Genomic DNA, 14,396 nt, shown 5'->3' on the forward strand with positions numbered 1-14,396 from the left:
GAGGTGAGATGTGTTTATTTATAGGTCCAAGGTTAAGTCAAATAAAATGTGTGTCTGTGAGACTGTGACCATATTAAAACCATACAAAATTACAAATCATGATTTCAAAGATGTCCAAAGATACTGGTGTCCTAGTACTCCACTAGTTTGAACAAGTGCCAAATTTGGTTCTATTTGTAAGGGCTGTTTAGTTCGCGAAAAGAAAATTTTAGGGTGCCACATTGGACGTTTGACCGAATGTTAAAAGGGGTTTTTGGACACGAATAAAAAAACTAATTTCATAACTCACCTGGAAACCGCGAGACGAATTTTTTGACCCTAATTAATCCGTCATTAGCGCATGTGGATTACTGTAACACTTATGGCTAATCATGGACTAATTAGACTCAAAAGATTCGTCTCGCGATTTCCGTCCTAACTGTGTAATTAGCTTTTTAAAAAAATTCTATATTTAATGTTTCATATATGTGTCTAAAGATTCGATGTGATGTTTTTGGAAAAAACTTTTTGGGAACTAAACAGGCCCTAAATTGAAACAAATTCAGCACACAAACTATGTGGGTTTATGCCTGGACTGGGGCACTAGGTAGCAGTAACTCGGAGTAATGGTAAGCAGGTCATCGTCCGTAGTACGTTGCTAAACGCTGGAAACTCCATGCAGATTGGTTTCTTGGTTCCAGAAAAGTCGAAAACGGTGGGCAGCGTGTGGTCCAACAGCAATACCATGGATTAGTGCCGCTCATGCTTCGGAGAAAAATGAGTAACTGACACGTGGACCCATGATGGATGGTGAGCCTCAGCAGTCAGGACCTTCTCCTTCCGTTTTTTTTTTTTAAAAAAAACTCTAACGATAAGATACATGACGTTGAGTTTCACTAGTTAGGAATTTACTGTGTCCACGCACAAGCGGCGCATGCAGCCACGGCGGACGCCACAGTCGTCATGGGCCGCTGCTTGTCGCGCCGCGCCACCGATGCGATGAGATCCCCCCATCACGCACCGCCGTGGCAGCCTCACCGTGCCCACCCACGCATCTGATCCCATCTCGCAAACCGTTTTTGTTTTTTTGTTTTTCCCCTTTTTTGAGAGAGAAATAAAACTGCGTAAAGTTTTTCAAGAAATTTCCAGGCAGACAACGGTTTCATCCTCTGCTACTGCGACGTCACCTTTGAAAGAACAAATTCTTCTCCAACAAAAATCGACCCAAATTTGCAGCAGTGGCCATGCATACACATCCACGGGAGGACAGACAGTGTGCATGTGAATATGCTGTGATCTAATGGGCAGGCAATGGGAGGACCCACGTTGCACACATTCTTCCCTAACCAAGATGCCCTGTCTCTCTGGATTATAGTAGTACTAATCACACTCCCCTGAATTCTGCGAATGGATTGGACTGATGAGCTGAGCTTGTTGATGAGAAGACATTGCTTAAAGCGAACGGTTCCATGATTCCTAACCAGTGTAGTTGTAGTACTAGAAAAGTTGGAAAAAGTTCATGCACTTTAGGGTTTAATCCATCCATCCTGGAAGGCAACTGCCGACAAGGTTGCCCTGGAGCCCATCATCTCCAGTAGTACGCCGATGAGCAATCGATCTGATGATCCCCATTTGCTTTGGATCCTCAGCAGCTGGTGGTTCATGCTACAGTTCTGCTTGCTTGTCAAGATCGAGCTCACATGCTCGCACTGTTTGGTTTGGTGATTGTCACTGATTTGAACTGGTACAAAGTTAATGGTTAACTTAACTCAGGCAGTGAGATGAGATACAACTGGGGAAAGTGTCTACTAGTTGCAGGTATTCTAAATAAGAATCACATGAGATCAGCAAGTTTGGAAGAAATTTTTTTTTATGGTAAACTGGCAGGAATAATCATCAGATGGAGTCAAACATCGCAATTTGGCATGGGATCAACAGATTTGTCGGCTACGATTCAAGCTGCCACCATTTCTTGCTGCGTGATATATAAATGACTGTGAATTCAGTACTGGGGGCTCTGCAATCCTAACACGATAACATGGCACTGTTCAGAACTGCAACGTAACAGTGATTTTTGGGTCCTGTTTCAAAATCTAAGCTGAAATCGCCTATAGCTGACAAATCTACTCCAAAAACATGTATTGGACCATGCCTTTCTTTAGTACCAAATTCCAGGGCTCATCATAGGAATGATATAAAAAATAAAAAAGGGGACCCTAATTTCATTTGAGATGTATAATGAGCCATAAGCAATATGCCTGAAAATTTTACATTCTCTAGTCTGTAATGAAGAACTAACAATCCTCCATGAAACATTTTTCCTAAAACAGTAGTCTTATGTAATTGAACCTTTTTCCTTTTTAATTTTGTTTGAGTCAATTCCTTTTGGGTATCTATATATCAAAAGTGATTTTTATAACATACCGGTATGCAGAAAAAAAAAGGCCGTTAATATATTTAGTACAGAAAAGCAAAATATATGGACAGAAGAAGAGGAGGGCATAGCTCTGTGAGCACCCAGTGGGGATCAACCACAGTTGAAAACTGGAACACGAGCAGGGTATCAAATGACCAAATATGTACAAATGGAATCCAAGCAAGCCCGTTGCTAGTTAGCGTTGAATCCTTTGAGTGGGAGCCTGAAATTTTGCAGAACAGACGCCATTAATAGTTCACTAATCATGGATATACCTCCGCCGTTTCACAATGTAAGACTTTCTAGCATTGCCCATATCCATATAGATGTTAAGGAATCTAGATATATATGTGTCTCTAAATTCATTAACACATATATGAATATGGACAATGCTAGAAAGTCTTACATTGTGAAACGGAGGGAGTAGCATTTTTCTTTTGATATTAATTTATATAGAGTACTGATGATACTTTTCAAATTTAATGTGCAGAAACAAGAGTTAGATAAATACAAACAAACGAGAAACCACCACTGAATGTTGGTATAGAACTTATGAGTAATGACTGCAACTGGTGCCCCCAGCTCAACTATTCCAAGTTGACTCAAATTAAAGAAGGCTTAGCTTACTACTTGCGATCAGAATTATCTGGAAATTAAAGGTGCTTTTCTTTTGAGAACCCACAGGAAATCTGTGTGACTGCGCCATAGTACTTGGAAGAAGAGAAAAACTGTGGCAGACAAACCCAGACCAGCAAAGAAGAAAAAAATTGGGGCATCCAAAACAAAATCACATCTACCCTTATGCTTAACTGCAAGTGATTACCTTAAAATATATAATACTAGATGGACTGCCATATCATCTCATATCAATAAATGCATTTTTGCAATAATACAATCCAACTGCATTCTCTGACATAAAATGAGGAGAGTTTATGCATCAATGTCAAAACTCACATCCAAGTGACTATTAAAGATTCCAAGGTACTCCCTCCATCCCAAAATATAAGGAATTTTGGGTGGATGGGATGTATTCTAGTACTATGAATCTGAACATACTTCATATCCAGATTTGTAGTACTAGGATACGTCACATCCAACCAAAATCCCTTATATTTAGGGACACAGAGAGTATGGAATAGGTCAATCTGTCGGCTAGAATTGCCTATCTGATGTGCTACTGCTCAAGTAGTAACTTATCCCTTATCTATAAGAATAAAAATCAGCATGCACTAGTCTGCACAAACTGTTAAAATAAATATTATGCCAACTAGGGAGGGACTAGCTAGACACACTACACAAAACCATACATTGTGGGATGAAGGGTCTCGTAAGACAACCATATCAGTAAAATAACATTTTCATACTATGCAGTCCTTGCTATGCTCAGACGTATTTGAATTGAATGAGATAATACAATGAGAAACATGCACATCTTGTAAATTTGAGGTAGCAAAATAGGATGAAAATTGTACTTAGGATCAAATAAATACCTTCACCAAACAAAGACATAAGGGCACATCAGGACAACTTTTACAAAATACAACAGCTTGCTTGTTCCCTGAAAAGGTACAATCACTCAGTTATTTTAGTATAGCTATTTCATAAGACATATAGTTACAAAAATTAGAGTAGTTTTAAAGCTAAACTTTAAAAACATGTCAAAATTGCATTTTTGAGTAAGTTTGAATATTTGATGTCAATGCTACTAAAAATGTTGATGAGAGCTACTCACACACTTATGCTCTCATTTTTTGATTGGTCAGTAAGGCCCACCTTATAAACAAAAATACCATTTTAAGTTAACAGCAAGGAGAAGCATACTTCTTTGGATCTTGGTATAGTCTTAAGGCCTCCAGGAATTTGTTCCAAAATGGGCCAGTCTCCTGAAGGCTAACGTTTTCTGGTCCCCCAAGGTATGCCTGAACAATGAACTCGTGACTTCTTTCTCTGAAAGAGAGAAGATAGAATGTGTCAGTTTTTTTTTTCATTTCGCTAGTACATTTATTCACTATGCTGAAAACATGTTAGCATTTAATCTCACTAACCTTCCTTCATATTGTGACAACCATCCCAAGTAAGCTGCGCCAAAGTACATTGATGTAAAAGGATTGTATAGATCATCTACGGAGCTGACAGTATACGCCCTATGGCCACAATCTCTGCAGGAAAAAGCTAACTGCAAGTGAAGATAACTTCATGAAAACTATAATATTATAACCGACCGAGAGTAACTGCAGTGTGTCTTCTGATAGCCTAAGCAGCTAACTTCTCCTATGCCTATTTGTTTTCCAGATTAATCTTCTCTAGAATATGATTGCCTGACATCTGAAGTAACATAAACTAGACAAGTAGTAGACCAAAATAAATTATCATAGTTTAAATCACCATATGAATATGTATGAAGGTATAGTCCAAACAATAGTTCAGCCATCCTGAACAGTGCATTACTCTGTAAGCATTCATAACTAGTAAAAGGGCAAAAGGAACTGGTAAGGTCCTACTAGGATTAAGCAAATAGCTCACCAAAACTGTTAGACAAAAAGCAAAGCTTTATAGATAATTAAAACACAACTGTAAACTTAATTTCATGCTTGCCTGTAAAGCCATGCTGCAGTAGGGTAGTCTATTCCCATCAAGCCAGTACGAGAACGAACACCATGGACAAAACGCATACTGCACACCTCAGCAAGAGCAGCTAGGGCTTCCTGGCAGATATGAATGAGAATAGAGAATTTACTAAATATCTCAAGCTTTCTTGGAATGCTAAAATAAGAGTAAATACTGTTATTGTAACATGCACCCAAATAGGCCAACACCATCTTTATTCACCATTTTGACCAGGACATATATACTAACACAATCTATGGACATTTGCATAATTTTAGAATATCCACAAAATAGAGAAAATGCTTTGTTGACAAAATATACAACAAATCCATTAACTAATGCAATGATGTTACATGAATCGACAACCAAAATAAGATGAGTTTTATGTAAAAAAAGAACAAGATGAGTATCAGCACTGATGTGATGGATAATCATGCTAAAGTACTAAATGTATGACTTAGAAAAGCAATACCATGCAACAAAGCAAATAGGTTAAGAGCCAAAAGAATTTCTTCAGTTTGCCTAAATGTTGGCCTCATCACATATTTAAAATAAGGGAGGGCCATGTTATAGGTGATACAGAAAGCGATATAAAACAACAAATTTAATACATAATTAGTATCATTATACAGATACTATATGTTCACTGATTTATAAACAAAAAAACTTACTGGTGTTACTCCTTTTGAGCTCAAATGACGTGATATGGTTATTTCAGCAACAGCCTGAGAAAAAAATTTACAACCACGTAAGTCTGAGATGGATGGAAATTAAGTATTGGTGAATAAAATAACAAATACATGAAACCTGCAAGACATTTTACTGGTGAGCAGATATAGGATTATTGTATCAAACAAGGCATGAGTCTGGGATTGTTCCAAAAAGAAGGAATAGCTATGGCACCAAGTATAAGTAATGCTTCTGTGAACAATATTTGTCCATGTAATTTGTATGGCATGATAGGAAATGTATAGCACTGCAGCCACACCTACAAACTACAAAGTTGATTTTATTACATGCCATCCACACGAGCAGTTCACTTGATCAAATCAAGGATGCAATTTTAACAGCACAAGAATATTAATAAGATTATAGTGGTAGCTTTACACAAAAACATATGTATGTCAACATTTTAGCATGGTAAAAAAAGGTGGCCCGTATACTGCAAATGCAAAGTAACTACAAAAAATTTAAAGAATCATCTTTTACCTTCACCTCAACTCGAGAAAGATAAGGCCTCCTCTTGGAGTCATGAGAAAACCTCACATTTCCTCGCCTCTCACCAGATTTTGTCCACTCCTTAATCACATCGGGCTGACTCCACATCGCATCCATATCTACCTCTGATACCTTGGAATCCCAATAAATCAACTGTCCTTCTGACTCAAATGTGATAACAAGATGTCAGCTTGAATGTTAGAAGCATATCAATTCTCTGGAATCAAAACAAGAATCAACATCCTAAAATCATAACCTAGTATTTGCTAACATCTCGACAAACCACAAACCTTGAATAGCAGAAAATTATTTAAATAAATAAAAAGGTAACACAGTAAAATTTAACCTGTGCTCGAGGAATTGGCTAGGAGATTAGGAGTTAAATCATTAAAACTTTCTGGCTGTCTGCAGACAAAATAGCAAGAAGCAGTTTGTCAGCAAGTTCAGAACTGGAACTAAAGTAAAATAAAATAATAGCTCCTCTACAAACATAACTTTTGGATTTCGATCCATTGAATATGTTTCTAACCCTAACGGAAAACTCAGAAGAGCTTGAAATTCTGAATATATTTGAGAGGCCGAGCAAATGATGCAACCATCAAGAAACACTCATGTTTGAATTAAGAAATATCAGTGTTTTAATTAACTTGGTATTTCGACAGGTCAGGTGAGCATGAATTACAGTAAAGAAAGTCACTAAACATATTGCTGTCCATCATGTGTTTAACCTGCCAGCATAGAAGGTCCACATAGCACAGCTCAGGGGTCAGGTTCAGGGGTTCAAACTTGAGATGAAAACTACTGTTCTTTAAATTATGTGACATGTCATAAGTAAAATTTTAGGTTTTTTACCTCAAATCTTCAATGGCCAGTTGTTTTGAGAAGTTCAAACCAATTTTCTCCAACTTAAAGGTTTGCTAGGCTTCCAAATAACCTCAATACCTCTAAAATTGGACCTTGGAGGTTCACAGGTGCTAAGAGAAACGAATTTGTTTAGTGCTTAAGGCACACTTTTCACAGAATAAGAAAGTTAGAAGCTGAATATGGAAATAAATTATTAAGGGTGAAACCTCATAGACAGCAAGGCCTCCTTCACATAAAGATAGCGTTGAAAGATGGGGGAAGTTGATTTGTGAACAGCCTTCTTTTTGCCTCCCTTGTAAGCTCTAACAACGAATTCTTCAGTTCTTTCTCTGAAGTGTTTTTGGCAAGTAATTATGTTTGGCAGTAGAAGATAAAATATGTCAAAGGAAATTAATTGCAATGGTCAAGCATAATCTGACAATCAAAATACATACTTATCGTCACATGAGAATAGCCATTTTGCATAAGCAGCACCAAAGTAGACATTCACAAAAGGCCAATAGAGCAAATTAGCATCTTCTTCAATGTCATAATACTTGTAACCCAATTCCCTTGTTAAAGGTAAAGAAAACAAATATTTAGTATGAAAACATAGAAGAAAAGATAGTTACTAAATCTGGGTTATCAAGGTTTCATGGTACCTGCCAAGCCATTGAGCAACTTCTATTGTCACCTGCATTATGCCAGCTTTGATCTCCTTAGTCTTTCGGTCATAATTATCGACAAAGAGTCTCCTTCCACTTGCAATTTCTGCAAGGGCACCTATCATATACTGCATGAGTGATGAAAGTAAAAAATAATGTTTAATGTACTTCAGCAGTGTCTTTGATACATATACAAATCCAAATATTGATAAGTCATAAAGCAAAAGAAGCAATACCGGGTCTAGCTGTGACTTGAAATGCTTATGAACAGTAATTGCAGCCACCGCCTGAAGAATCAATGAATTTAGTTTTAAGCCAAAATTGTACAGATAAGTAGATAACAAGTACAGTTTTGAAAAAGAAAATAAAGCAAAGGACCCTTAATTTGTTATTGTTTCCATAGCTTCGAAAATTTGTTTAGATCAGCGCAGCAGTAACAAAGTTGTCAACAGTAATTTAGTCACTTGGATAAATATAGGTAAAAACTATTATGTTAGACTCTTAACTCACAGCACTGATTGATTTTTGTCTTGTTTAAACTTCGGTGAATCAATTTGCTGGCACTAGTATAACCTGCATTTAACGCCACTACAGCATAGGTACAAGGAAATTATTGTTCAAAAGTAACAACCAAGTATAATATAAACTGCTCAAAAAATAGACACGATACGTACAGAAATACAGCTTGCGAAAAAATAAATACAATGATTTACATGAACTTTGGTTTTTTTTCTTTTTAGATAATGACATGAACTTTGGTTTGATTGCCACTAATGCAGGTTTTAGATGTCAAGATACACTGGCTACAGCTGATCACTCACCATCATTTCAGTTTGTGTGAGATATGCCTCACCATCAGGATCCCGTGACAGGTGAACCTTCTGTCCCGGCCCTTCCCCAGCATCAATCCACTCTTTACTTACATGAGGATCAGCCCACATTAATTGCATATCCTCTGGATCCAAGCAGTCATCCCAATATTTGAAGCTTATAGCCATTTTGTACTAATTAGCAATTGTATCTGTCGATCTACACTGGGAGCAACAAATATGAAAATTATATGCAATAGGATAACTTCCTTAAAGCAAAAGGAAATCCAATGTGCCAATCTGCATTTTGTTCAGGGTTGACATAGAGGGTGATGGAATTTTGAACAGTTAGAAGCCATCAAATAATTAGGAATGGGAACGTTGCCAAAACAAAAACAAAAAAAGAAAAGAAGTGAGCAAACAATAAGAATATGTTCTGATTGCATCGTAATAGATGCGAAAAGCATCCGCGCTTCTACAACCAACTATGCATTCAATTTGAGCTCATAGCAACAACATGGAGTAATCACTGAAAAGTGACAGAAATAATTGCTTCAATCACAGTTACAGGATAAGTCACCCCAGAACTGCATGCTGAACTCATCACCCAAAAAAGAAGCAAACAGGGTTCATGATCAAACCACAACACAACCAAACCAATCATCAGAGACGCATGAAGCACATATAACCGGGGCAATTCACCCCAGAAACAAATCAGCAGAATCAACTCCAGAGGCACTGTATACACAACCCTCTGAAATTTCTCAACCATGTTACACCGAACTATTCATATTACGACCGAATTGACAAAAACTACTTCCACTCCACAGGCGCATGACACCTTATAAATCATGATCACTGCCTTCCACCGCAACGCACCTCAAAATCACATGTATGCACAATCCCACGACACTAACAAGTACCGGAATCATGAAATCGACCATGGGATTGGAGGCAGTAAACAACCGCATGCCTGCATGATGAAGCAACGCATACACAACCCAAAAAAAAAAACGCAGAATCCGATAGCCACACAAATTGAATGGTCACCCCAACCCAGCAGCAGCAGCATCGCCGCGTCACGGAACCAGATGCCCACACACCAAAACACCATAGCGTCATGCGCACGCCTCCGCGTCCAGCGAGACCACCCGCAACAAACAAACAGCAGCCGCAACCGCATTCGCCGAACCACCACGAGACTAGACGCGACGACGAACGCCGTCGATCCCATCCATGAACTCCATGCTCCCCATCCAAAAAAAACACCAAAAATCATCGCCTCGCTCGCTCGCTCGCTCGCGCGCTGGATCACCAAATAAAGCGCAAAAAAAATGAAAAAAAAAACTGAGGCGGGATCGGAACGGGAGCTCACCGGCGCGCGGGATTGGGAGACGATTCGGAGGATTGGATTCCTCTCGCGTCGACGGGGGATTTGGTTTTGGGAGGGAATGGCGGGTTGGTGCGTGCGTTGGTGGAATGGGGAATTGAGGAGAGAGAGAGAGGGAAGGGAAGGAGGGGAGAGAGAGAGAGAGAGAGAGAGAGAGAGAGGCGCGTATTGCCGTTTGGTATACAACGAGGGTAGGGGTGGCAGGCGCGACAGTTTAAATGTCGGGGAGCGGGGACACGTGTCAGGTGGTTAGGGCGCAATGCAGCTGGAATTTTTTTCGCGAGCAAATTGCATACTTTGGCTTTTTTTTTTTTTTGCAAAATTTGCTGTAGGACATCTAAAAAACGCTAATTTGCTATAGGACACCACAAAAAATTGGTAATTAGCTGCTGGACACCTGCAGAATTATTTTATTATATCCGGAGAAATTGGATAGAGAAACAATCATTAAAGACAAGTTTGCCCTTGGCTCAAATGAGTCCAAACGTGGGCCCCACATGTAAGCTCAAATGTAAGCCCCCCCTCTCTCTCCCCACGCAGCGCCACGTCGACCAGCTGGAACACGCCATTGCATACCCACACGAGGACGGTGAGACGCCACATTCTCCTTCGAGGCGTCCCGGTGACACTCATCGTGCTACTGCTACCGCCGCAGCCGACCTGCCTCCACCGCATCTCTCTCGTCAACAGTCGGTTCCGCCGCGTGCTCACTAGCCGCCGGTTCCTCCACCATTTCAGCGACCTCCACATCAGCGCGCCAGGGGCTCCCCTCGTCGGGTTCTTCCACAACCACAACCATGGCGCCTGGGCGAACAACCGCTCCATCCCTATCGGCATCAATGACACCGGGGACTGCCGTCGGAGCCACCATCGCGGCGCCACGACGCGTAATCCTGACGGGGTGTTCGCCTTGGGCGACGCCGCCGAGTGGCACGTCGTCGGCTCCCGTGGCGGGCGCGTCCTCCTCCTTAGCCCCACCCAGCTCCGCCTCCTCGTGCTAGAGCCCATGCTTGGTCGCCGCCAGTACATCCCGGTGCCACCGGCGCCCAAGTACAGGCCGTCATACTTCAGCAACGCGCAACACCGTTCCAACCGAGGTGCCCGCACTGGCCCGCGCCTCGTCGCACGATCACCAGCGCTCCCTCGGGCTCGCTTGAAGAGCAGAGAGAGAAAGAGAGAAAGAATGAGATAGAGAAGAATAAGGAAGAAGGAGCAGAGAAGGATAGAGAAAAAATAAAAAGAAAAAAATTCGAAGGGTAGAATCGTACTTACACAGTTGTTTCTCTCTGCAATTTCTCCGGATATAATAAAATAATCTCGTGGGTGTCCAGCAGCTAATTACCAGTTTTTGGTGGTGTCCTATAGCAAATAAGCGTTTTTGCAGTGTCTCCCAGCTAATTACACGTTTTTTTGATGTCCCATAGCAAATTTTACAATTTTTTTTACTATTGTTATAACTTAAACTATGTATGTAAATGGACCATGTATGTTTACCAAAATTCTGCCCTACAGGCTACACCTGTTCTTCTACCTCCAGTTTTTTCTCTTCTCTAGTTCTCTTATGTTTCTATGGAGGGTGAAAGAACCACCGATGACAGATTGGTAGCTAATCGAGCATCCACCGGCCACCATTGCCATGCGCTTGAGATGAAACTTGAATCTCCCCAGCCTATGTTTTCACTTGAGCTAAAAAAATAAAAGAAACAAACAAAAAAAACCAATTGCTAGGATAGAGGGGGACATGTGGAGCTCGAGCTCAAGCGATGCGTCAATGTTGGCAAAGGTTGAGATGGAGCATGGCGCTGATCAGTCGAACTAGAGCTCAAGTGCAACATGAAAGCTAGTAGGACTCAAGGTGGAGCACATCACCGATGGAGGCAAAAGATCAACTGCGGTGATGGTGCCTACGGAGCTCAAGGTGGAGTGCATCAACTAAGATGCTTGTGCTCAAGGTTGAGCACGGGGCAGAGGTCTAGGTTGAGCGTGGCAAGCACACTATCTACTAGACTCTAGCTAAAGACAACATCGACACTTGTGGCAAGGTTGAGGTTTCCCGCACGCACTACACTAGCTAGCCTCAGAACTCGAGGTCATCATTGACGGTGCCACTGATGATATGAAGAGGATAGAGCAGAGGGAGGGAGCCGTTGGTCAAAGGAAAGAGGAGGGGGATCCAGATTCCAGGACAGAGCCATATAAGGCAAGAGTCTCACGTATGGTTCTCTTGAGAAGAGCGTAATACCACCACCGATGAGAGAGGGGAGGGAGGGAGCTGGAGAAAAAAACAAGTCCAAATTGAAACAATTTGTCAAAATAGGTGGTCCAAACTAGAAAGGTTTGGTTACCCTTGATCCAACACGTAAGTGTGGTAAAAAAATTCATATCAATCCAATAGGCAATTTACTGTTATTTCTCATACATATGAGCATGCATATCCACAATTAATCCTTCTATTCACATGTTTAAAAGAAGACGACCAATGATAAATATGTGATTTTTTTACTGTATTTATATTTTGTATAGGAAGATCATACATATGTTCAAAAGAAAATCATAATGTTGTGACCTTACTAAATTACTATTTTATATTTAATACATGGGTGGTAGGGTTTGATAATGGATACCAGTTCCGCTCTCATGTGGCTTTGTTTATTGCCATTTCAGATACGTAATTTCGAAACTCTGCAATTTCACAGCATTATTGTAATATATCTAATACAAAATATACTAGCTCCTATGAGATAAGAATTTTGATAAACTTCATGGATTCTTTGCAAGGTACAAACAATTTTGTTTCATTTCAGTCCAACTTTATCTGTGCGTTTTTCACATTGGAATTCTTCTCCCCATGTTTCAAAATAGAAGAGCTGTGCTATTGTCTTCTGACCTAGCACCACATATGCAAAATATGAAACCATGCAAGGATGCATTCACTATTCGATGATAAACAACTCAGGTTGTGATATTACTTACACTGTACTATGAAGATAGCATTTGTATGGCGTGGTACGTTAAAAAATCGGAGGGAGTAAAATTGTTTTCTCTCGTGGCAGAGTAAATTTGAATTTTGCACCGCTCAAACATCAAAAGCATGGTCCTGTTCGGACCAGAATGGTACGGCTCTGATGCTCTGGCACAAATCATGTTCTTCTCGTGTAATCCCTCCGTCCTGGGGATTTTTGATATTTTACTTTTACTGTTTGACTACCCATCTTATTAAAAAAAATTATGCAAATATAAAAACCAAAAAAGTTAGGCTCAAAGTACTTTGGATAATAAAGTAAATAAAAAAATAAATAATAATTCCAAAATTTTTATTATCAACCAACAAATCAGCCAGCCAAAAGGCAGCTTGTCATTACAACTTGATCGATTACTTATAAATAAGCTGTATCATACTATTATGTGATGAAAAAAAATGATTAATTAAGGATCCTTTCGTTCAAATGGATCCACAGGGGTTTATTCGCCAGAAAAACATCGAGGTGAGATTAATTCAAAAGGTGGTTCACGGCAAAAAACTGTGAAACATGTAAAACTTCACCAAAAAAAAAAAGATTCTCCATAATGAGTTGATAAGATCTTACATTGCTTGTCCTTTTCAATTAGACATGTTGACATGGCAGTAGGAAAAAAAACATTTACATTTATTTTGAACAGTGTATGGTTTGTCATTCATTTGGGAAGCACCCGTTTGGCCAGTTCTTTTCTTTTCCTCTCCTTTTCATTTCGGTCCTTTTCTGCTTTGGTTGGTTCGCCTCTTATATCCTTTTTTTTCTTTAATTAATTTCTTAAAGATTATAAAAGCTCAAATCTATGGTAGAAAACAGAATGCCCGAACTTTAAACAAACACCAAATACACTCATTCGTCAACGATGTAATGGCCATCATAGACGAATTAGCATTTAGCAACCAGACTATTGACAATCCCTTCTTCTCCTTCTCCACCTTCCCATTAGCCAACAAAAAATTTTAAACAAAGTGAATGAAAACGAGAATCTTTCTTCCATTTCTCAATTTAAAAACAAAAACAATAATTTAATGACAGGAGAGGTGAGGTTGGGGGTCCACAACCCCAGAGAGTCGGGAGGGCGAGAGATCCGATTCGGTGCGGGGTAGGCGACCCACCTACCCATTCTAGTACCCTCTCTCCCTCCCATTTTAAACGTAGCTATAAATTTTCGTGTTTAATTTTAATCGTTCATTTTATTTTATAACTAATAATTTTATATAGTTATTAGATGATAAAATATGAATATTACTTTAAGTGTGACTCATAATTCTATTAAATAATTTTTTAAATATAACAGACAATTAAAATTAGACACGAAAACTCATAGCTGCGTTTTTTAAATGGACAGAGGGAGTATTCTACAGTACAACATTTTCCTTTTATAAAAAGGAGACGAGACGAGTCGCTCGCCTCGCCGCCACCTTCCCCTTCCCCCCCTCCGCCGCCTCCTCCGCC

General features: G+C 39.8%; 1 protein-coding gene across 2 annotated transcripts; it reads right to left on the reverse strand.

Moving 5' to 3' along the window:
• Positions 1-2,377: 2,377 nt before the first annotated feature.
• Positions 2,378-10,114, reverse strand: LOC4328445 (uncharacterized). Of its 2 annotated transcripts, none has more exons than XM_015767957.3 (14): positions 9,913-10,114; positions 8,550-8,757; positions 7,965-8,015; positions 7,726-7,856; positions 7,519-7,635; positions 7,291-7,413; positions 6,567-6,625; positions 6,212-6,381; positions 5,674-5,727; positions 4,991-5,100; positions 4,441-4,554; positions 4,217-4,342; positions 3,886-3,953; positions 2,378-2,618 (listed from the first exon to the last, which is right to left on the reverse strand). In XM_015767957.3, exons 2-13 carry the CDS (start codon positions 8,724-8,726, stop codon positions 3,926-3,928), a joined length of 1,260 nt encoding a protein of 419 aa, XP_015623443.1. In that variant the 5' UTR covers positions 8,727-8,757; positions 9,913-10,114; the 3' UTR covers positions 2,378-2,618; positions 3,886-3,925. The 2 variants fall into 2 exon arrangements, with proteins under 2 accessions (XP_015623443.1, XP_015623444.1); XM_015767958.3 differs by having other exon boundaries at positions 8,550-8,762.
• Between the last annotated feature and the right edge of the window lie 4,282 nt (positions 10,115-14,396).

Source organism: Oryza sativa, chromosome 2 (assembly GCF_034140825.1).
Source record: "Oryza sativa Japonica Group chromosome 2, ASM3414082v1".
In the NCBI taxonomy this organism is placed as follows: domain Eukaryota; kingdom Viridiplantae; phylum Streptophyta; class Magnoliopsida; order Poales; family Poaceae; genus Oryza; species Oryza sativa.

Bases quoted from the DNA above. Each gene is read 5' to 3' on its own strand.
- LOC4328445 (XM_015767957.3), bottom strand. From the start codon at position 8,726: ATGGCTATAAGCTTCAAATATTGGGATGACTGCTTGGATCCAGAGGAT. The intron at 7,857-7,964 runs GTATTGCTTCTT...TCACTCATGCAG, and splicing joins TCAAGTCACAGCTAGACCCG to TATATGATAGGTGCCCTTGC. The intron at 5,101-5,673 runs GTAAGTTTTTTT...CATATCTGCCAG, and splicing joins GCTCAAAAGGAGTAACACCA to GAAGCCCTAGCTGCTCTTGC.